The 25,348-nt window shown below is 32.8% G+C and overlaps 1 protein-coding gene, 1 long non-coding RNA gene and 2 pseudogenes across 2 annotated transcripts; 1 reads left to right on the forward strand and 3 right to left on the reverse strand.

Annotated features, from left to right (window-relative positions):
- Positions 1-2,346: 2,346 nt before the first annotated feature.
- LOC123272244 (ATP-dependent DNA helicase PIF1-like) lies at positions 2,347-3,012 on the reverse strand. The gene has a single exon (XM_044738943.1). It carries the CDS (start codon positions 3,010-3,012, stop codon positions 2,347-2,349), a length of 666 nt encoding a protein of 221 aa, XP_044594878.1.
- On the reverse strand, positions 3,005-4,858 carry LOC123271862 (annotated as a pseudogene).
- On the reverse strand, positions 4,701-7,443 carry LOC123272245 (annotated as a pseudogene).
- Positions 7,444-24,680: 17,237 nt separating this feature from the next.
- Positions 24,681-25,013, forward strand: LOC123271943. The gene is made up of 2 exons (XR_006510975.1): positions 24,681-24,771; positions 24,923-25,013. It is a non-coding gene; the product is annotated as an uncharacterized LOC123271943 (long non-coding RNA).
- The last annotated feature ends 335 nt before the right edge of the window (positions 25,014-25,348 follow it).

Below are 25,348 nucleotides of genomic sequence, written 5' to 3' on the forward strand. Positions count from 1 at the left end.
GATATTTGTAAAAAACTAAACCCCCTTTTTTCAATTAATTCTTAATAACCTTTGCAATTTTTGCAAGCGGAACTTCATTTTTTTCAAAAATCATTAAGATCCCATTTCGAATTGAATGACACCTCAATTATAATTTTCGATGACTGCAGAAAAAAGTTGACCAAAGAGGCACTGGTTGACAAGACTATAAGCTATCACGCAGTATAATGTGTATGCTGGCTACACACAAGTATATACACACACACACAACTGAAAAGTGAAAGGTGCGCGAGAAATGATGCGCACCAAAAACGTTACTATCCCATTTGATGAGTAGGTTTTACTCTCCATATTTTTCTCATACCGGGCGCCTTATATGATAATCGATTCTTAAGGAGTAAACTCCAAAAAGGGCGCCTGGAGAATGATCTCCAATTAACTAATACTGTGACTTCGGCTATCTCTTCCCTCTTCCTCAGGGCGGCGGGCCATGCTGAAATACTCGTCGTTAAAAAATAGAACAGCAAAATAAACGAAACTCTCAAAATTACTCGAAATAAATTCAGAAGAATTAAATAAAAAAAATAACAATTTATTTAACAAAATATACGTCGGCGGTCGATATTAATTTTTAACAAAAAAAAATTAAAACGTCGTAACTTAAATTTTCGCTTAATTTTAACAAAACTAAATAAACGTTGTTATCTCAACTTCATTTTTCACACTCGCATTCATACATCGGCAACCACACTATGTAATAACAGCATTACAAAAAAAAAGGTGTGTGTGCGATTCACACACGATAGAAGTGAAACTTCAGTGAATCGACAAAAGAATGAGATGAATATTTATAACAAGGGTAGGATAATTACAAAGTTTAATTGTTCAAAAATGAAAGTATTTTGATTAATTTTAAAAGATATTTTATATTTTATTTAACATATGTTACATAATCTATTACTCAAGTTCCATATTTTCAGTTTCAACAAATGATACAAGAGGCTTATGATAACTAAAATACGATACAAATATTTTAGTTTCAATTTGGTTGATATATCTTTGGAACACTGCATCTATTACCGTTTTTGATCTTGTAGTTGATTGAGTGCGATTGTTACACATTTTTAAATAAAATGTTGTATCGAGAAACTCAATCAAAGGAAGCGCTGTATCTGATGCAAAATTTATGTTAAAATCCCCACTTAAAATCATCGGAATTTTATCATAATTCTTTTGAGAATTCGCGATACCTCTGGGGTATATTTGATCAAATTTTCATGTATAAATTCAATAACTGATTTTATTGATTGGTTGGGAAAGATGTAAATTGCTACGATCAAAATTAAATCTCCTTGGTCATTTCTGCTCTCACAGGCACATATTTCTCCAACTTTCGAAAGCTGAACAGACAATGATTCTAGCTGTTGTGCATTGAGATCCATTTGTGGCGTAACAACACGGGCTCCATCATTTACGTTGTGATAAATTGCTACTCCGCCTGCCCTCGTACGTGGTCTTTTGTAATTAACAACAATATTAAAATTTGGAATGTCTACAATATCTTCATTATTCATCCATGTCTCCGAAAGAATTAAAAATTTGACGATGACACTATATTGTCATGTTGCAGATCTTGTACATGAGCTCGTAAGCTTTGACAGTTAAAGGTAAACAGTGACATCCCTTTTCTTTTATTTAAGAAATCATATAAAACATTTGTAATTGTCTCAAGTCGATTCAAGTTCAGCCTTCGAAATTCATGTTGTAGATCAATTGTAGATACTGACGCTCTTCGGCCATGGTAAAATTTTTATCATTTTTGAAACGAGATATAAGCCGTTTATTGATGTAACTCGTGATAATGCGACGTACAGGAGTTGTTGAACGTGTGATTTATCATATTCATATACAATCTCACCAAAAGTAGCTCCCTGGGACTTGTGAATCGTCATTGCACATGCAGAGACTAATGGGAAATGATTACGTTTTACAATAACGGTTTTATTAGGTACTAGTGGTATAGATGATGTTCTGCGATCTATTGGTACTGCCAGTGGATGAAGATTATTTTTTTGAATTGATGCCGCTGCCTTTCTTCTCAATTTTTCTCCGATTTTTGGAGATTCTGGAAATTCTAGCCATAAACGACCTATCTCTCCTTTGTCATTATATTCAATGAAAATTAATTTTCCCGTCGCACCATTTGCTAATCCATCTGATACATCGATGTTAGTTGTTATCATGTATGGTTTGTTCAAAACCAATGTAATTTGATATGGCAAACCTCCTGTATCAATAGTTGACATTTTATGTAATTTTTGACGCATAGAAGTTTGCTGTTCAACATTTCTACATCCAATATATATATCAGTTGCCTCTGAATTCACTTTTTTCTTCTATAGAATTCAAAATTTTAATGGAGTATTCAGGAAATGGATGAATATTAAGAAACAATCGTATACCGTCTGGACAAAGTCTCTCAGCTTCTTCTTCAGAGTAAATCCGTGACTCAATTAAATCTAGCTCTTCCTGATCTAACAACTGTCCATTACCAATTTTTGTTAATATTGTTGCAAAACTTTGATTAGCTTGTCGCATAACTTCGTTTAGTTCGAAAAATTTCAACCCTCGCCATAGTGTTGAACCTGCTATTTGTCGTTTTATTTGTTTGTAAATTGGGGTAGCACGAACTGGCGGTAGTTGACGTAGATCACCAATCAAAATTATATCTAATCCACCAAAATGGACTTCAAAATTACCGGTGATTTGCTTTAACCTTGAATCTATTTGGGACAACAACTCGGCTCCAATCATACTAATTTCATCGATAATCAATACACGAACATATTTAAAAAGTGATCTATATTGTTGGGCTACTTCAATTGATAAAGGAAGCAACTTTGAAAGACTTATCTTCAGTGCAGTGTGTACTGTTGTCCCATTGATAGCCACAGCAGCTTTACCAGTAGAAGCACAAGCGATATAAGCATTACAAAACCCATCACTTTCAGAATATCGATTATAAATTTCCATTAATAATTTAATAACAAATGTTTTACCACATCCAGCTGGTCCTGTAAAAATATTTGCAGCGGAGGAGGATCTTCCAACTGAAGATTGTAAATGACGTGCATCAAAAGTTCCTTTTGTTTTTGGTTTGCCATTTTCATCAGCTCATAATATTGGTCGTTAGGCATTAAATTTTCTTTCCGTTTTGCAATGGCACCAAGTTTATTTAGGGTTGCGAGACGTAAATCACTGTTTACATCCGAATTCGGATTGTCATATAGCGTTTGGAATGGATTAATTTCTGGAAATCTAGTGGCAATATCATGAATCTCATCGTCATCGTCTGCTTCTTCATTTTCGCGACATAGTTTTCGGCATAGCTCTATAGTTTTATTAATGTCTAAGTCAGATTCAAACTCTTTACGTCGCTCCAGAATTTGATTTTCATTTTCGTCGTAAATCCTAATAAATTTCATCTCTTCAAGAATCTCGAATTCTTCATTCCGAAATGGGATATGCAAAGTCACCATTTCTCTTTTATACTCATTTATATCTGAGGCTATGTCATAATTCCTATAACGAATGATGCGTTGTTGCTTTCGACGAATATAATCACCTTGCGAATTTTTAGTAAAATTAGCAACGAATTGTGCAAGTGATAATTCTTCCATTTCTTGTGGCCGCTTCTCGTATTTATCAAACCAGTTTTCCTTCCAAATACTTGTTGAATCTTCATCGATATTTAATTCATCTAATTCTTTTGTGTTCGTCTAATACGCTGTCGTTCAATAGGCCAAACGGTGGGAATATAAACTATGGAGACTGAACTTCTAGACATAGGTTCACGAAGAAGGTACCACGCTGCTTCCTGGCTTGTTAATTCAACGGTGTTGAGCATATTAACACTCATTTTTCTAGTTATTTCTACTATATCAAACTCAGGGTTTTCATCCATGATTTCATGAATTTGTCTTTGTAAATTACTTATACCCCTATTAGTTTTATTGACATATTCAACAACATACGCTGCACATGAGTATTCTTCGATAATAAATTGCATATCTGTATTTGATTGTAAGACATTGAGAATAAAAGGATTGAAAGGGTTGTGCCATTTTTCTTTAGGTTGTCGCTTCAAAAATACTTTAGGTCTGGTAATTCCAGCTTCAAGAATATGAAAATAATCATTATCAGAAGTTATATGATTTTGTGCATAAAACATTTCAATATTCTCGTAATCATTGTTCTCAAGATTAATTTGTATTTGTTTATACCGCTTAGCGTAATCAGCATATCCTGGATGATCTTTCTGCATTGGTTTTAATATTGTAGTGGATTTACATGGCATAAATGGAGCATCAAATCGGCATTTCTGAGGTTGATTGGCATGTACTTTTTATAACAGGTAAAGGTATGTTTGTGACTTTGCAAGCGAATATGTCCAGAAGCTTCTGATGAAGAAATTGATATCAATTGATCAATCATCATTACAGTATCTTGATAGTTTGTACCAAGAGGATCTGATGGAGCGTCATTCAGCCACAATAAAATATGTGCATGAGGACTACCACGATGCTGAAATTCAATTCGTTTAAAATAGTCGACAACATAATAATTTCCAAATGGGCTGTTCTTCTTTGATTGGAGAATAGTTATCAATATATTGACTATTTTATTAAAATAGATAGCACAGGTCACAGCATCTTCATTCACTAGTGTAGTCTTAGATATGTAATCCAGTGACGCAGCTTGTTCAGCTGAAATTTCAGTACCGTTATTTTTAATTTGTACAATAATTGTATTAAATTGGTCCATCCGATTTCATTGGCACTCAAAGTAAGAAACATCGTAGGTTTTCCTAGTTGCCGAATCATCGCAAAAGATCTTTTTCGATCGCTCCAATACCATACTGAATTTGGTATTGAGCGCAGAAAAGCTAAATTACTTTCGATACAATTATTAATGTAGTCAGCTGACTCAACTTGCTGCCGTGTAATATTAGTATTTTTTCCCACATGTTTAAATGCAATCGTAAGCGAGTCACGAACTCTTAACCTCATAATTTTCATTGCTAGATATAATAAATGATGTGGAGTAACTCCACGCCGATCTGATCTTCGTAATTCGCTAGTTGCTATTGCGAACGGTGTTGCATTTACTCCCTCTCTGAATTTTCGGAAATGACCCAAATAAATCGATGGGAAAGAAAGTTCTTCGGCATGTTCATCAAAAATTATACTTTTGGGAATATTATATTCTCCAGGAGCGATCCGTAAATACATATCTTCATTCCAAAGTAGAGTTTTCTGTTGTGCTGTTAGACTCTCTTCGACCGGTATATCTTCACTCATTTCTTCTAGATCGATTTCATTATTACTATTATTGTTGAAGAAGCTTTCATCAATTTTAATATCGTAAAATAAATAAAGTGGAGTTTGAAGCAAATACTGAAGCCATGCACGAATTGTCCTTTTATTAACTAGTCCCATTAAATAGCTTGATCTATGTATTATTTTTCTTTTAATGTGTACGTTAATACAGTAATCATCATCGACATTACGGGGTAAGAGTTTTACCATATTGTTTACCTCGACTGGTACATTAATGATTTGTCCATAAATTCCATATTGCCCATGAACATGTCGTAACCGTCGAATTTGCATAAATGGAACTCGTGGTGAGACAAGTCTTTCCGAAATTAAGTCAAGCGGTGGTAAAACCTCAGGTATTTTTCATATTTAAAACCGTTATAAGTAGACATTATAGGAATCACTTTCCTCCCAATTGCTTGGTAACACGTGTTGCACAGTAAAATATCTTCAACTGTATTGTAATTTTCAACTATTACCCTTAATAATTGTTCATCTTCAGCACGTGGTGATTTTAAATCTAACTTAAACCACAATCGATCACAAACGGAGCACTTATGACCAAACATATTGTTTAAAAACTTGTCGTTAAATTCTTTATGAGCAAACTTATTTCGACGAAACCGTGAGTATGGAATTTCTGGCTGTACATCTACTGGAGGGTTATCTGAAAAACAATTCAAAGTATGTAACGAGTTATCTATCGACTGTGTATTGAGAATCAATTCCTTAAAAACTAAAATTTTTACATCGTAAATTCGAAAAATGTATATAAAATTAATTTTAAAAACTCATTTTAAGATAATGATTATTTTCAAATATGGTTATTAAATTATATGTACCATTTAAAAATTATCCACTCTTTAGTTTAAAATTAAATTATTTTTTTAATATCATTTTAATTTTGAATTTTTTACAATTTATTTTACCATTCAAAAATATTCATCCGTCTTAAAATTGTTTTTTTTTCCTATAAATCTAAATATTAAATCATTTTGTTAATTTAAGAATTATTGAATTATTGAATATAAGTTTAAATTAAATTAAATTTTTAATATTTTAAATCATGAATTGTAAATTAGGTACATGTTTTTAAATTAAATTTTTAAGTTTTTAAGTTTTTCATTAAAATTATTATTAAATTGAAAAATTTCTTTAAATTATTTAACATTAAATGATGAAAGTTAGTATTAATTATTAGTACTTACAATCATTATTTACTAAATTATATCCCGTTGGAACACTATTTTGTTGCTGAGAGTGGTCTAAAACAGAAAAAATAAATAAGGTTAGACACATGATGTATTGAGGTTATATATATATATATATATATATATATATATATATATATATATAATCCATGATCAGTTTAAAATAAAAATCAAATTTATTGATTGAAAAACATTGATATATTAGTTTATACTTAAAACAGGATTAAAGAATATTTACACTTACCATTTATTACATCAGTCACATTGACACTTATATCTGAACATCTATTTTGATTGTTCAATAATTGTTTTTTACGTGCACGAAACTCGCGACTACGTTCTGTTGAACTTTTTGCTGAATTTTTTTTCATTTTAATTTCATTTTTTTTGCGTCGATATTGACGACACATTTCGGCATTAGTTTTCGGCATTTTATAAAATTTATTATTTAGTACAAGATATAAAAATACTCACAAACAGTTAAATAATAACACACCACGCTATCTTACTAAAACGCTGTAATACGCAGCCGCATACAGTGTACAGTAAGCTCACGTAGTTTTCACATGCACTACACACGTTAAATGCTCAAATACAAGCACGTATTAAACAGTGTGCAATATACATACACACTGACATCTGCTCTCTCGCTCTGGCTCACAAATTACAGGCGACTATGCTTAGAAGACGGGAGTGGGGACGCTACGAAGTATGGCACAAAGAGGAGAGACCGATAATATACAAATTGTATGTATATTTCTGTCTCATTCTTTCCCCTGGCTTCATCCTACACATTTTTGTATTTGTGTCTCTTACCTGTCGTTTTTTCGTTGCATCCGGTTTGAAATCACAACGATTCTAAAGAAGTTTCACTTCAAAAAAATAATCGTAAAGCATTGAATCCTCGCGTATTATTTTGTTAATCAAAATATTTTTACAAAATTACAACGTGGACTCGAAACGCTGGATTCAACACCGAACAAGAACGTTGGCTTACCAAGCAATTGAGCGTCGTCCTCGTCGTGGCAGTTTGGAAGAGCTTCGTGCGGTCGACTCGATAAATAATCAAATTTAGAAAATAAATACTTTACAAGTTACAAATCAACTTCAAATAAACCAAATCGCGACAATACTTCGAAATTAAATTTATGATGCGGAGCGCGCAAAAGCGCGTCCGTATCCGTCGACAGTCCGGCCTCGAATCGTCTTCACAGAGAAGTACCCGCTTCTTCCTTCGTTGAAGTTGGCGGTGCTAGTCTTCATTTCCATTGGAATTGATCCCCGTCGATAGTTGATCTAGGTCCGTATAACAGTCAACGGACCTCCACGACAGTCTTTAGTCACTTCTGCTCCTGCAGTACTGACTAACCAACTAACATCGATGGTGATCGTCGTATTGGATGTAACGTGGCTGGTCTCGACTGTTCGTAGAGTGAAATAAATTTTTATTATAAAATGAAAATTATCTGAATTTTAATTTAATAATTAATTACGAACTGGGCCGAAAAGACACGCTCGTTACACCCGGAGTGTAACCAACTCGAAGCCGTAGCTTATAAGAGTCGATGCTACTCCAGATGCCTGTAGCTTTAGATTTTACGGCGGACCAAGCCGATAGCTTTCAAAGCTACAAATAACTAAATTGATTTAATTCGCGTTAGGAATATGGTCTAGGGCAATTCGTGGGTGGCGATACTCGTTGAAAGATAGATTTAGCTCCGACACAAAACCAATCTTTGCCGCGTACTGCTCCGCTGATCGCTCAGTATGGAAAAATAGAGCTAAATGGTCGTCAAGTACAAATATTGAAAAATACAGCTCAAAGTAAGTTCAATACCGCGTCCAATTCTTACCAATATACCACCTGACTTACAACAGGTACTACTACCACTTCGGTGTGCTTTAACGTTGTCCAGCGGTGGTAGATTCCTCTTGGCTGTAGCTGGGCCGGTTACTGGGTCAGGAACAGACGAATAATCGAGGTGACCGACAAACCAGGATCTTCCTCGAACAATGAAAACGACGCTTTCCTCAACAAAATGGCTGACTACTCGAGACCTCTTGAGTACACGACATGCCAAGCTAATTTATCTTGTATATGCGTCGTATTATTTAATTAATGTAAGACATACTCCTTGTTAACTGATAATCGGAGTCGTATCGTAATATTGTAGATTAAAATGCCATCATGAGAACGGTTAGATATTATTAATTGAAATTTGTAAAAATATTGATTGATGAAATTTTCGATGATAAACATTTTGTCCGAAACGTACTCAAATGAAAGGTCTCGATGAGCGTAACATCAGGATGAGCTTATTATCTTAAGAAATGTCAACAATTAAGAAATGACGTTGTATTTTGTCCACTAATGATATTATTAACGATATAAGCTTATCCTGGTGTTACACTTATCGAGACCTTTAATTTGAGTACCTACATCAATTTTTCATATATTTATATCTAATATATAAAATTCTCGTGTCACAATGTTCGTTCCCATACTCCTCCGAAACGGCTTGACCGATTCTCATGAAATTTTTTATGCATATTCAGTAAGCCTGAGAATCGGCTACTATCTATTTTTCTTACCTCTAAGTGATAAGGGGTGTTCACCCTAAAAATTTTTTTTTTATTTTTTTGATAAAATTTTTTTTTTTTTATTTTTTTATTATGTGGCATCAAAAAATACATACATCTCTAAATTTTCACTTTTTTATCACCAATCCTTGCTTTTAATAGTCATTTTCATAATATTATCATTTTCTATCCCGCTCGATAACATCAATTATTATCACTTGGTAAGTTATCCCCTCCATGTGTCTACCGGTGTCACTTCTCACCCTGTAAACAGCACGGAGTAGGGATGTTACCTCTACAGTTTTCGGCTATTATTAGTGTTTATGCTTCAAGCGTAGTAGTTAAACATTTTTACTATCTCAGTGCAGCATTAAGAGATTAATATTATGTAATTAATTAATTATATAAATAATTATTACTTTTAATAAATTAAAACAATTAATGTTTGGTGTTTTGTTATTTTTAAACAACATTCCCTCATCGTTCACAGCACTCCAGGCATTTTTCACTCATATTCCACATCCTTATACACTTCCAATAAGTTAGTAATTTTTTTTGACACTAGAAATTCTCTAGAAATTATTCACATGGCAAAACAACGTTTGCCGGGTCAGCTAGTATATTATATATATTAGAGTGTTTAAAAAAAACACACTATTTTTTTTTTTTTTAAGAACATTGAAAATTCTTCAGAGTATCCCTAATCAAAGACATTGTGAAAATCTCAGCCCTTAATATTAATGTATAGAGGTGGCTGTAATTAATTTTTTATTTCTATTTAAATAACATGGAAAAAATTTTTGTTTTACTTTTGAATTTTGCTAGTCAACAACGAAACATTTTATTGCTATGATCGATACATATTCTTGTAGGAAATTTAACGATCTACAAAAATTGTTTAAATGAAAATATGCGTACGGAGAACCATTTCGGAGTTATCAGGCCTCAAACATCGAACTGTTTAAAAAGTGATACTATTTATTCATAAATACAAAAAATCAACTTAAATTACTCTTGTGTAAAAAAAAAATTGTCCTAAAATTGTTATAAGCTTAGAATCCTAAACGTGACACAATTTAGGACATATTATGACAAATTTATGACACTAATCCGAAATGAAATTTAGATTTTAGAAAAATATTGTGGATATTGACCAGAAAAAAAATATTGTCAAAAATTACTTTTATGACAATTTTAGGATACTTTCCTAAAAATTTTAGGACACTATTATGAATTTTAGGACAGATTTATGACAATGTTAGGATACTCTTATGACATTTTTATGCCAATTTTATGATCTTTTATGAAAATTTAATGATCTTTTATGAAAATTTTATAAAAATTTCAGGACCCTTTAATAACCATTTCAGGACACTTTTATGACAATTTTATGTCAAATTTATGACAATTTTAGGATGGTTTCATGACAATTTTAGGATATTTTTATGACAATTCTTCATGACAATTATAAAATTGACATGAAAGTGTCCTAAAATTGTCATAAAAGTGTCCTAAAATTGGCATAAAAGTATCCTAAAATTGTCGTTAAAGTACCTTGAAATTGTCATAAAAGTACCATAATTGTCATAAAAGTACCATAATTGTCATAAAATTGTCACAAACGTATCCTAAAATTGTCTTAAAAGTATCCTAAAATTTTCATAAAAGTATCCTAAAATTGATAAAACTGTTCTTAAATTGTCATAAAAGTATCCTAAAATTGTCATAAAAGTGTCCTGAAATTGTCATGAAATTTAAGGACAATTTTATGACAATTATGGTACTTTAATGACAATGTCATGGTACTTTTACGACAATTTTAGGATTCTTTTATGCCAATTTTAGGACACTCATGTCAATTTTATAATTGTCATAAAGAGTTGTCATAAAATTGTCAAAAAATTATCCTAAAATTTTCATGAAATCGTTCTAAAATTGTCATAAAGTTGTACTAAAATTGTCATAAAAGTATCCTAAAATTCATAAAAATGTCCTAAAATTGTAAAGAAAGTTTCCCAAAATTGTCATAAAAGTGTCCTGAAATTGTCATAGAAGGGTCCTAAAATTTTTATAAAAGATCATAAAAATTTCATAAGAGTATCCTAAAACATTGTCATAAATCTGTCCTAAAATTCATAATAGTGTCCTAAAATTTTTAGGAAAGTATCCTAAAATTGTCATAAAAGTAATTTTTGACAATATTTTTTTTCTGGTCAATATCCACAATATTTTTCTAAAATCTAAATTTCATTTCGGATTGGTGTCATAAATTTGTCATAATATGTCCTAAATTGTGTCACGTTTAGGATTCTAAGCTTATAACAATTTTAGGACAATTTTTTTTTTACACAAGAGTAATTTAAGTTGATTTTTTGTATTTATGAATAAATAGTATCACTTTTTAAACAGTTCGATGTTTGAGGCCTGATAACTCCGAAATGGTTCTCCGTACGCATATTTTCATTTAAACAATTTTTGTAGATCGTTAAATTTCCTACAAGAATATGTATCGATTATAGCAATAAAATGTTTCGTTGTTGACTAGCAAAATTCAAAAGTAAAACAAAAATTTTTTCCATGTTATTTAAATAGAAATAAAAAATTAATTACAGCCACCTCTATACATTAATATTAAGGGCTGAGATTTTCACAATGTCTTTGATTAGGGATACTCTGAAGAATTTTCAATGTTCTTAAAAAAAAAAATTAGGAAAACGGTTGACCCTAAAGGCCATCCCTGCAACTTCCCGCTAATTCCGTTAATACCTGGCCGCTTTTTTGAGCTCTTCGAGCTCAAAAGTACAATCTGTGTGTTGTTTTAAGCTCTCCGAGCTCAAAAAGATACCTTTTCTATGCTTTTGAGCTCTTTGAGCTCAAAAGTCTGATAGAAGTTTCATGGAACACTATTTTTTGAATGTTCATACCGCAATAACTTTTGAATGAATGAACCGATTTTTACGCGGTTGGCGGCATTCTACGTAGTTTTTTAAGCCTTATTAATAATTTCTAAGTTTCAATTGGTCAAACTAGAAATTTCGGAGTAACTCTGAAAAAACACTTTTTTCGGTTTTCTTTCGTTCACGATATCTCTCGAACGAATCAACCGATTTTGACCAGCTTGGCGCCGATCGACGTGGTTTTTTGATGTTAAGGGCTGATTAGTTTTTGGAATCGATCGGTAGAGCTGTTTGAAAGTTATTCCAAAAAATGTCGAAGTTATGTTGAAAAAATCCTTATTTCCAAATATTTCGTCGAGGATATCTCTCGAACTAATCAACCGATTTCCACGTTTTCGGCGGCAATCGACGCGGTTTTTTAACTTCTGAAATTATTCTATATCATCAAAAACGATCCGAGAAGAAATGACGAAGTTATGTGAAAAAAACACTTTTTTCGGTTTTTTTCGGTTTTCTTTCGTTCACGCTATCTCTCGAACGAATCAACCGATTTTGATCGGGTTGACGCCGATCGGCGTGGTTTTTCAAGCTTAAGGGCGGATTAGTTTTTGAAGTTGATCGATAGAGCCGTTTAAAAGATATTCCAAAAAAACTACTTTCAAAAATGATTTTTTTCTTATTTTTTTTAAGATTTTTCAAGATTTCTTAAAATCTATCGGTCCGAATCGGTTCAAATTCTCAGGAAATCTAAGTTCAGCGTAGCCCTTTCGAATGGCACCAACCGCGATGAAATCGGTTCAACCGTTCAAAAGTTATAAGCGAGTCACATAGTCACACACACACACACACACACACACACACACACACACACACACACATACATACATACAGACATAGTGACAACATCGCGGGGGTAGTCAGGGAAGCTTCCTGTGACCTTCAAACGTCGAGATCTGATGAAAACTCGATTTTTGCCAAACGGGGTAAAAACAATAACTTCCCGATTTTTGAAAATCTGAGATTTTTAGCGGGAAGTTAAAAAAATAGTGTGTTTTTTTTGAAACACTCTAATATATATGTATATATGAAAAATATATCAAAAATGCATGTGGGTACTCAAATGAAAGCTCTTGATGAGTGTAACATCGGGATTAGCTTATATCTTAAAAAATGTCAATAATTAAGAAATGACATTATATCTTGTGAAATATTAACATTTTCAAAGATATAAGCTCATTCCGATGTTACACTTATCGAGACCTTTCATTTGAATGCCCACATGAATTTTTTTTATATTTTATATATTTTACAAATATGAAAAATATCATACATATGAAATGTATGAAAAAAATCGTGTGTGTACTCAAATGAAAGGTCTCAGTGAGAGTAACATCAGGATGAGTTTATAATTTAAAAAATATCAATAATTAAGAAATGACGTTGTATTTTGTCCACTAATTATATTTTTAACGATAAAAGTTCATTCTGGTATTACACTTATCGAGACTTTTCATTTAAATACTCACATGAATTTTTTATATATTTCATAAATATGAGTAATATCGTATATATAAAATTCTTTATTAGAAAGTTAAAAAGCTTACATCGTTAAAAAAATCATCAGTGGACAAAATACAACGTAATTTCCTAATTTTTCAAGATATAAGCTCATCCTGATATTACGCTCATCGAGACCTATCATTTGAGTACGCTTCTGTCAAAATGTTTATCATCGAAAATTTAATTAATCAATATTTTTACAAATTTTATTCATTATTATCTAACCGTTGCCATAGTAATCATTGCCAAAGTGGTTGGCAAAACAATGAAAAGCGACAACTATGAAAATGTTACATCAAATTTTTAATAAAGAATTTCCTGCCACATAAAAATCATGTTACTACCACATGAAAATCATGTTGTTGTCATATGAAAATCATGTTGACATGTCATTTATGCTTCAGTAATGAGCCCCAAAAAATATTTCTTCGGTAAATGTAAATCTGTAGAGGTTACCGATTTTTCGGTAGCGGTTACCGATTTTTCGGTAGAGGCAACCGATTAAAATCGGTAGCTGCTACCGAAAAAAAATCGGTAACCTCTACCGATTTTAATCGGTTGCCTCTACCGAAAAATCGGTAGCCTCTACCGAAAAAAAATCGGTAACCTCTACCGATTACCAATCGGTAGCCTCTACCGATTATTTTTTTCAGTGCAGAAGCGATTGCTGATACATTTCAAAAGACACACAAACTATCTCAAGATATGAGCGATGATGCTACTACTAAACTAGTCAACAAATTCTACAATACGATCTGAAGACATAAAATAAATGATAAGGAATTCTCACTAATTACACCAAAAGAAATCATAAAAGCTGCTAAAAGAATAAAACCTAAAAGTTTGGAAAATCCAAAAGTGCACGCCTCATAACGCTCATTCATTTTTTAAGAAAAAATAAATTGTGTAACTGATAAAAAAAAAGAAAATTATAATTAAGTAATTTCTTACAGAGTATTTTTTTTTTTTTTAAATATCAGTGCCCTTTTTTCTTGTTATATGCGCACGCAGTCTAAGAAAATCTAGCTTTATCAAGTGGCGCCATAGTTTTCACGTGACAAATAAGAAAAATTCGTTTGTCTTTGTACGGTTATACCGTAATAAATTTTAATAAAATTTCAATTTAAAAAAAAAATACGTAAACTAGGCTACTGATATGAAATACGGACCCAGTTCATCGCATTCGTAAACTAATAAAAAAGGTCCGGTCTTGAAATATCAATTTGTTCGGGAGTAATCATTGGTACATCCAAAATGGGGTGACATCCGGACGTCCACGTAAAATTTTTTTCAAAACGTTTTTTTTTTTCAAAATAGCTACATGAAATGATTTTAGAAAGTAAAATATGGTTTAATTTAAGTGTTTTCTTCGTGTACATCTACTTATATTATTGTATAAGTGTAATATGGTTGTGATAGAGACATTTAAAGATCACAAAATTGCTTGACCTTGACGAGTCGAGTATAAAGCACAACCTCACGCGCTTCGCGCTATGAGGCGTGCAATAAAGCACCAGGACATGATAACATCCCAAATATAGTATTAAAAAATTTGCTCAAAAAAGTTCTTGTGCAATTAACACATATTTTTAGTAATTGCTTACATCTGTCCTACTTTCCCAAGTCTTGGAAACTAGCAAATATTTTACCTATTCAAAAGCCTGGAAAAAATAATTTGTTTCCTCAAAATTACAGGCCTATTAGCCTACTAACTACAATAGGTAAACTGCTAGAAATAGTAATTAATACAAGAATCAAAGGCTTTCTCGATGAAGGTAACATACTAATCCCAGAACAATTCGGATTCAGAAATAGCCATAGCACAATCCAATAACTTGCTAGAGTCACAGATTATATCAGTACAAACTTTAATAAAAAAAGAAGTACGGGATTAGTGTTACTTGATATCGAGAAAGCCTTTGATACTGTATGGCATAAGGCCCTGATTCACAAACTATCATTGTATAAAATACCTACGTACCTAATTAAATTCATCACAAGCTACATTAATAATCAAAAATTTTCAGTAGCAGTTGGGAATATATATAGTACAGAAAGACATATATCAGCTGGCGTACCGCAGGGTTCAATATTAGGCCCCTTATTATTCCTGCTCTACATTAACGATATCCCAAGAACACCAAATATTTTAACTACATTGTTTGCTGATGATACTGGTATAATAACATCATCACACAAGAAATATATTATCCTACGTGAGTTACAGAATCAAATAAATATCCTCGAAGAGTACTATCACAAATGGGAAATAAAAATTGATGAGGAGAAAACTGAGATACTAATATTCTCTCACAAGCGTGATGATGACAGTATACCAGTAATAATGAATCAACATCAGTTACAACTAACTAACAAAGCTAAATACTTAGGTCTTATACTAGATAGAAAACTAACTTACACAAAACATATCAAAAGTGTTCTGCATAAAGCAAACGCAGCTATATCTACACTTTATCCATTAATATGTCGTAGTAGTCATGTAAATACAAAAAACAAATTAATAATATATCTAATGTGTATCAGGCCAATTTTATTATATGCATGCCCTGTCTGGTCAAACACATGCAATACTAATTATACAAAAATCCAAAGGCTACAAAACAAATGCCTAAGAATGATACTCAATCTACCATACGGATCATCAACTGAAGAAATGCATAAAGCGCTCAATATTCCGAGAATAAAAGATATCGTTCATGAATTGTCAACTAAATTTTTTAATGAAAAACTTAATAAACTAGAAATATTAAGCGAAGTAGGCAAAACTGCTAAAGACAATCCCTGGTTAAAGCACAAAGTACTTAACCAAATAATAATAAATCAACAATCTAATAATACAACTATAAAACAAAACCAAAGCAACAATATCAAATACTGTAAAGTAAATATTATTTACAAACGGCCACGTTTGTCTTAGTTTCTAAGATGTATAGTTTTAAGATGTATAAATGTAAATACTTAGACTTAAGGCATAACTTATATTTATTTAGGTTTTTTAATAAAAATTTTTTACCTAAGAAAATAAAACAATAACTAAAACATGTAAAAATTATATAAATCTATAATAACAAACAATAATTGATACAATTAAGCAAAACTCGCGAGGAATTGTGAACGTATTATTATACATTTGATTACAATAGCACTTACAATCATGCAATTGCAAGAACTGATGTACAAATTTAGATATGTCAATAAATATCCTTAATCTCGGGTGTTTACGCCGCTCGGTGCCTCACTCGCTTCGGTACTCGCTTATTATCGTCGTAGCTCTATCCTTGTCGCTCCAATGCATAGCCTCGTACTCGCTGTGACTCACTCTGTCTTCGTTACTCGTCCAGCGTTACGTATTTACACAAAATATATTCATAAAAATTATTTAAATTTTCATTCATTCACACATAACATTCACGACGTTGGATTCGAGCCTGGAAGGCTATAATACCCCAAGTATTGGGCGTCGAATAAAAAATCTACCACGTTACAATACATACACACACACACACACACACACACACACACACACACACACACACACACACACACACACACACACACACACACACACACACACACACACACACACACACACACACACACACACACACACACACACACATACATACACACACACACATACATACAGACGTACGGTCATCATCGTGAAAATAGTCAGGAAAGCTTCTTAGGGCTTCAAAACGTCGAGATCTGTTGAAACCTCGATTTTTGTAAAACGGGGTAAAACCAATAACTTCCCGATTTTTCGAAAATCTTCGATTTTCTTAGCGGGAAGTTAAAAGTTCGTTTATATAAGTATTGTACTTATTACGGGTTTCAAATGAATATTGATATGGCTTTTATATGAATCTCATATTTGTGTCAAAATATGAGATTGATTATGATATTCATAATGAACCTCATCATGATATCATATTATTTTTACACGGGCTATTACTACTGTTAGTATACAGTTTTCCTAACCTCACTCTACTCTAGACAGCAACGAGTGGATACTGACAGTAGCGATACTGTATAGTGCGGAGCAGAAAACTTTTTTTTTCAGTGTATGAACATAATTCTATGTTTTTTTTCAGTGTAGATGAGGAGATTAAATCATTAAAAAAAAAAAAAAAACTAACAGTTTGTAGAATAATATTTGTTATTTCTTTAAAAAAAATTCAACAATTTACTAATAATATTTTTTCAATATACCGACTAAATTGTGGGAATTAAGTATATTTATAGAACATTTGGTTCGTACTTTTCATAAATAACAAATTAAATCTTTTATTTTAGGATCTCTCAATATTTTATTTAAATTCTGATTGCCATTTTGGGATAAATAAAAAAACCGAATCATCCGTATAGACTGAACGTAAATACACGTGTATTATTCGACAACACTGCTCTTTTACTCACTCATTTTTATCGTTCTAAAAAGATATAAATATATTTACTTATTCATATATTTATATAAAATGCTTTAAAGCATATATTTTTTATATTAGCCTGTCGATAAACTTTACACGGTTAACTTTTAAAAACAAGCCCTCGAACGTCTAACAGGATCGAGTATGCATGCACTCGCACACTCTTTTCACCATACAGTAGTCGGGAGTGTGACGTCAACTATGACGTCCATACACTTGTCGGAAAAGCTGTCCCCGTTTACACCCTAACCGGGTGCATTGTTCGCCTGGCACTGGCGAACCAGCGAACCGCCAACGTGATACAAAGTGACACGCAAACGCTCACACAATAAAAAACGTCAACGTTAAAAAAAAATTAAACAAAAAAAAGAAGTTAAAATAAAATAGAAGACTATGGCCACAGTTAACGAGCGGCTGTCGCTCATGAAGTTTAGCTTTTGCATTACCCTGATTATGTTCCCTTCTATTTTATCTTTTTTCCCTTATCCTCTTTTTTCCGCTATTAATTCACTCACTCACTCGTCCCTTCTATACACACGGACTTAATACACCCACACATAGGTAAATACATTTTAGTAATTTCTGTTTCTCGCACTATTACTTAGGACTTAATTCCTCCATTCAAGCTAAGAACTTGTAATCGTTCTTTTTTTGCTCCCTCGTGTCGTCAATCACCATTAACACATATATTTCGACAATATAATCGTTAAGATGTGGATAAATAAGTAATTTTTATTTATTGTTCAAACCAAGGTTCTTATTTTTGATGCCTGTCAAGTCCGCTTTATTTTTAGACAGGGATCATTTGTTAATTGATACCCATACAGGAAGCCCCAGAGTTGAACGACGGGGCCATGCCTGGGACATTATTGGGGAGCCCATCTTGGCAAACCTATATTGTCCCATGCCCGGGCCATAACTGGGCAATCAGCCTTGGCCATTCCAATGATTACCCAGGCTTGGGCCAAGACTGAATAACCTAGCCTTGGCCAAGCCTAAAGTTACCCTAACTTGGGCCAAGTTTGTGTAACCTAACCTCGGCCGTTGGATGGTAACCCTAACATGGGCCAAGACTGGATAACCTAGCCTTGGCCAAGCCTAGAGTCACCCTAACTTGGGCCAGGACTGGGCAATCTAGCCTTGGTCAACCCAATGATTACCCGAGCTTGGACTATAACTGGGTCCCCGAGCCATGGCCATTCAATGGCGATCCAGACTTGGGTCAGGACTCAGCAACCTAGCTTTGGCTGACTCAATGATTACCCGAGCGTTAGCCAAGACTGGGATGCCTAGCCTTGGCCGTTGAATGGCAACCCAGACTTGAGCCAGAATTGGGCAACCTAACTTTGGCCATTCAATGGGAAATCCAAATTTAATTAATCATTAAGTAATAGAATTTGGAACAGTAAATATTTATTACTTAACGAATATTTGATAGCAAATTCTAAAATTGAAAATTTATTATTTCAACAAAACAATTGTATATCGTCAAAATTGATACGGTCTTAAAAAAAAATTAAAATATTATAATATGATATTATATGATATGGTATGGGTAGGTACAGATGTTTACGGAGGCGTCAGATATAAATAAATGATCCTCAAATATTTGGTGAATTCAAACATTTGAGTTTCAACTAGGTATTTTATGACGAAAATAATCAATTGAAGTAGAAAAATTTTGTCTCTGACGTACTTATTAGAGTGTGTCAATTTTAGGCGACTTTTTTTTTTCAACGAAAAAACAGGCTGAAAACTTGCATGAAGGTGAGAACAGAAGCCTGTTCAAAGCGGAGCTTTTAAAAATAAAATTTAGAGGTGTCTGTCCCTAATTTTTCATTTCCCATTTAAATAAGATAGGAAAAAAAATTCTTTTTTTTGTTTATTTTTCTAGCTCGGCATACGCACCTCATATAAATAAATCCATATCATATTCTTGTAGAGAATTCAACGGTCTACAAAAAAGGTCTCTTACACTTTTATCATAAAAACAGCTATTCTAAAGTTATTCAGACGTAAACTTATAAATGTATAAAATTTTGATTATTCAAGTATTAAACTGATACAAATTAATTTATTACTGTCTTAAAAATTATTTTTATATGTAAAATTGGTTCTGATGCGATAACATTTTTATAAAACTAAAAAAAAAAATTACTCATGTATCAAATTTTTTTCTTCTTTATCCACAGATTCGGTAGAATCTAGCGCCAAGTTCCGTTCAAATCCATTGTAAACGGAGCGCCAGACTACCGACTATGTTTACTGTAAGCAGAACGGTATTTTGAGGTTGCAAAATTTTATTTAATTCTACGGTACTTCTTGTTTCTAAATTTTATATTATAACCGTAATTCATGCTTTATTTTACTGATATTAATTAATTATATTCAATTATAATAATTAATCTACTTGAAATTATTAAATTTTATCAGCACAAACTATAGCAAGCTCAAAATTTCGATCCTGACTTTTTTTCTATGTAAAAAGTGACATGCCACAGACTAAATAATTCGAGAATGCATGGTAATCTTCCAATAGATGGGAAACTACAGTTAAAAAATACATTTCACTGCTTGCATCTACATTCGCCAGGGTACGCTGGAATTGTTTTTACATAAACTGTAGCTTCAAGAGGATAGTTTGCTATAAAAAATGCAGCCAACGCGAGATTTAAGTTGGTACCAATTGTAAATTTTTATTATAATTACAAAAAATACTAAAATCCGAACAAAAACAGTTTCACTGTAAAAAAAATCGCGCCAAGTCTACGTTCATAAGACTATTAAGAAAAAAAAATTTCTTATTTCTTTACAAAAAGATATAAAATAAAAAAATTAAAAAATCCAAGTAACCGATATGATTGTATTTGATTTTCGGAAATTATAAAAAATTTTATTGTAAATTTGAAAATTAAAAAAAAAATTTTGGAACGTACTTGGTGTGCGTCATTTTGTTTCAATTTTTTTAAAGTCCTAGTAAATAGATTTTACGAATTTCATTAAAAGTAAAATATTTTGCAACCACGCACACTAAATACGTTCCAAAATTTCAAAAATTTCAAAGTTTTCAAAAATCAGGAAGTTATTGGTTTTACCCCGGTTTTCGAAAATCGAGTTTTCAACGGATGTTGACGTTTTGAGGTCCTAGGAAGCCTCCCCGAATGTTTCCGCGGTGATGTCCGTATGTCTGTATGTATGTATGTGTGTGTGTGTGTGTGTGTTTTTTTTTTCAGAGGGCGGAATCCTTTTTGCGGATTCCAGGCATAACTGTTTCGCCTGGATATGTGAAGACTCGACGCAGCGTCATACTAAAACTCGACGCTAACGCCCCTACTCACTAAACCCTAAACCCCTTTTCTTCTTTCCTCTAATCCCTCATGGGAACCGCCGTCAGGCATTACTTCGTGAGGGGAGGAACTAGCTACTGCTCTTCCTTCTAGTGGCTAAGGTGTTAACTACCTTCCTTCTATCTTTTGATATTTGCTCTTCTTCTTTCGGTGGAACGCAAGTCTTTGAGGACTTCTGTTGCAAACGTGTTGGTAGCGTTCCAGGCAGCTTCTGATGATAACATTGCTTCCACTAGTGAATCTGGTTGCATTCTCTGGTTCAGGATCCTCTCCAACTCTTTACGCTATAGATCGAAACGAGGACATACAAAGAAGACGTGCTCCGCATCTTCAGCAACTCCTGGGCAGGACGGGCACTCCGAAGAGTCATCGTGCTTAAAGCGGTGTAGATACTCTCGAAAACACCCGTGTCCTGACAACATCTGCGTAAGATAGTAATTGACCTTGCCGTGATTCCGGTTAAGCCAAATGTCGATCCGAGGTATGAGGCGGTGCGTCCACCTACCCTTCTCTGCAGCATCCCATTGTAGTTGCCATCGGCCTATGCTGTTCTGCCGTTCTTCAATTCTAAGTTCTTCAGGGCTCAGTGCCGTTGATCTTTTTCGTTGGTAAAGGGCTCGTCTTTCCTCTGCTAGAACTCTAAGAGATAGGGTTCCGGCAATGACGCACACTGCTTCTTCTGCTATAGTGCGGAAGGCACTAGCTACTCGTAGGGCACTCGGTCGATATACTGGTCCAGCTTTTCTCCATGTGTGTGTGTGCGTGTGTGTGCGTGTGCGTGTGCGTGTGTGTGTGTGTGTGTGTGTGTGTGTGTGTGTGTGTGTGTGTGTGTGTGTGGCCGTATGTAAATCTCTCATAACTTATGAACGGCTTGACCGATTTCATCGCGGTTGGCGCCATTCGAAAGGGCTTGACTGAACTTAGATTTTGAATACCATTTGGACCGATTCAAATTAGTAGATTTTGAGAAATCTCAAAAAAACTACAAAAAAAAATTTTTTGAAATGTTGTTTTTTGGAATCATTTTTAAATGGCTTTACCGATCAATTCCAAAATCTAATCAGCTCTTAAGATCAAAAAACCACATCTATCATAACAAGCCCGGTCAAAATCAGCTGATTCGTTCGTGAGTTATCGTTGTCGAAAAAAAACCGAAAAAATGGTTTTTTTGGAATCACTTAGAAATTACTGGCTAGATCAATTTAAACTTAATGATCCTTCATGGGGCTTTGAAAATTGCGTCGAATGCCGCCAACTGCGTGGAAATCGGTTCATTCATTCAAAAGTTATTGCCGTTTGAAAATTCAAAAAATTGTGTCTTATTAAACTCCTATTATAGTTTTGAGCTCGGAGAGCTCAAAATGACACAATAATCTTATTTTTAAGCTCGAAGAGCTCAAAAACGTAATGTGTAACTTTGAGCGCTTAAGTACAAAATGAGCGGGAAGTTGCAGGGATGGCCTTTAGAGTCAACCGAGTGTCCCAGAAGTAACGGACGCCATCGTAGCATCTGATAAACAAAATAATTCTGAGACGAAAAGTCCTTAGCCATTTTTTAATCAGACGCATAGATCATTAATTATTAATTAAAATAACGTCCTTTTATGCGTTAGAGAGAGAGCACTAGTGTCAAGTCAAGTGCGTTCCAACGAAGACGCTTGCACGTGTGAATGTGTAAGTAAATATGTGTGACTACGTTAGCTATAGAAACTAGTCAGTCATACAGTTAGTTGTGTCTTTGTTTGGCACATACTTTACTGGACACTCGCGCTCTCTCTCTAACAAATAAAGAGCCGCTATTTTTAATTAATAATTAATTATCTATGCGGTTAATTGAAAAATGGCTAAGGACTTTTCGTCTCAGAATTATTTTTTTCATCAGATGCTATAATGGCATCCGTGACTTTTGGGACACCCTGTATATTGACTCAGCTCGTCAAGCAGATTCAGAAAATACATATGGTTCAATAATAAATCCCTTAATTCTGAACGGATCTCAATGAAACGTAGCATACTCATTTTTTAGATGATTTTTGAGGTTAAGTTCTAAGATGAGCCAAATCTGTCGATTAGTTTAGAAATGACAGCAATTCAACAATTTTTTTAAATCGCAAAAATTTTCACTTTTACCGTATTTCCGTGATATAACAATTAAACGCGATATTATATTAAATTTCTGTAAATTGCATCTGAAAACTTATTTAATAAGCTTTAATTTGCATACTTGTTTATTTTTCTAAATTAAATAGTTTAAGAATTGCAGAAATTTGAATTCTTCAAAATCTTTAAAAATTGGCACTTTTACTGTTTCTTTGCGAAATAACTAATGAATGCGATAACTTGTGAAATTGTTGTAAATTGCATCTGAAAGCTTATTAAATAATCTTTAATTTGCATACCTCACGATCAGTCTAGGCCAAAAATGACTTACTCTCTTTGTCTATTTAATATAATTTTACTCTTGCATTCGTTTTGGAAATGATTATCTTAGTTGTTGCTGGATTTACTGTGAAATCTACTTTCATTTTGGCTGTCGCATGGTCTTTTTTATTTCTTTGCCCTCCGGGCGGAAAGTGACAACTTTCGTCCCGCTGCGCTAAACAAAGTTGCCTCTTTCCGCCTTCGTCGGACAAAAAAATAGTATTCGCTATGAGTGTGACTGCAGCGCCAGTCAAAATATGAACTACGGGAGGCTGTCAGAGTATGTTTTTATACGTATGTCAATAGCAAGAAACATAAAAATAAATAAATTTTATAAATAATTGTAAAAAAAAAGGTTATAAAAAATATGTGACAATTTTATACACCGATAGAAGAATTTGTTTGTTAATGAATATTTTTTAACTGTTAGCAAATATTTATTTAAAATCAAAAGCAAAAATAGCATTTTCTTTTGACACTTTTTATAATCCTATAGCTGAAATACATGATAATAATTCAATTCACTAAATAAATTAACCTTTTTAATATTTATAAATACAAAAGATAATTATGAGCTATGATAGAATTCGGTATTTTACAATAAACGTTATTATAATGTAATATAATTAATACAAATAATTTATAAAAATGATTTTTGTTTATAAGAAATCTTCATATCATATGATATTACAAGCAAAACAAATTCACTCAACAAAATATTTATTAACTGTTAATAAATATTCGTTACCTATTAATAAATAGTTATTAACTATTAATAAATGTACTTTCCTACCAAATAAATATTTATTGAATGTTAAAAAATATTTATTAAAGTTTAATAAATTAAATAATTGTCTTCAAATAAATTAAATTATTAATAGTTAATAAATCCTTTTATCAGTGTAATAATTGCAGTTTTGTTTTTTAGTTAAACGAATCAACAACAAGTACGTATAATGATAAAAAATAAAAAAGATTGCAGTAAATATTTCTGCTGGTATTTTTTAAGACACAACAACTCTGGTGTCTCATTTTTTTTTAATTTATTAAAATTAAAACAAAATAAATACTTCCACGTGTACTTACTTACAATTTTAGGAATAATAGCCTCCCGTAACTCCGAAAGTAACCACTGCGAACGCTTCAGTCGATTTCATTTCCCCTACCATGGCTTCACTCAGAGCGAATACACTCCACGGGAAGTAAATAAGAAAGCCTCAGATCACATGTTTGTTGACCTCGGCTTCGCCTCGGACAACAATTATATGTGATCTGAAACATTTCTTATTTTACTTCCCTAGGTGTGTAATATAGGGGAAGGGGTGCCAAAGTGGGCCCCTGAGGGCAAAGTGGGCCCCCCTAAAATTTAGAAGGTCTCAAAATTTTAGGGGCAGAGTGGGTCCCCTGAAAATTTTTGTAAAAAAAGTGAATTATAAATCATTTATACTTTTGATAATGATTAAAAGTGGTTTTTGACAAAAAAATTGTCATTGATTCTAAAAAGTAGGAAAAAGAAATAAAAAG

This window comes from Cotesia glomerata, linkage group LG9 (genome assembly GCF_020080835.1).
Source record: "Cotesia glomerata isolate CgM1 linkage group LG9, MPM_Cglom_v2.3, whole genome shotgun sequence".
Classification (NCBI taxonomy): Eukaryota; Metazoa; Arthropoda; class Insecta; order Hymenoptera; family Braconidae; genus Cotesia; species Cotesia glomerata.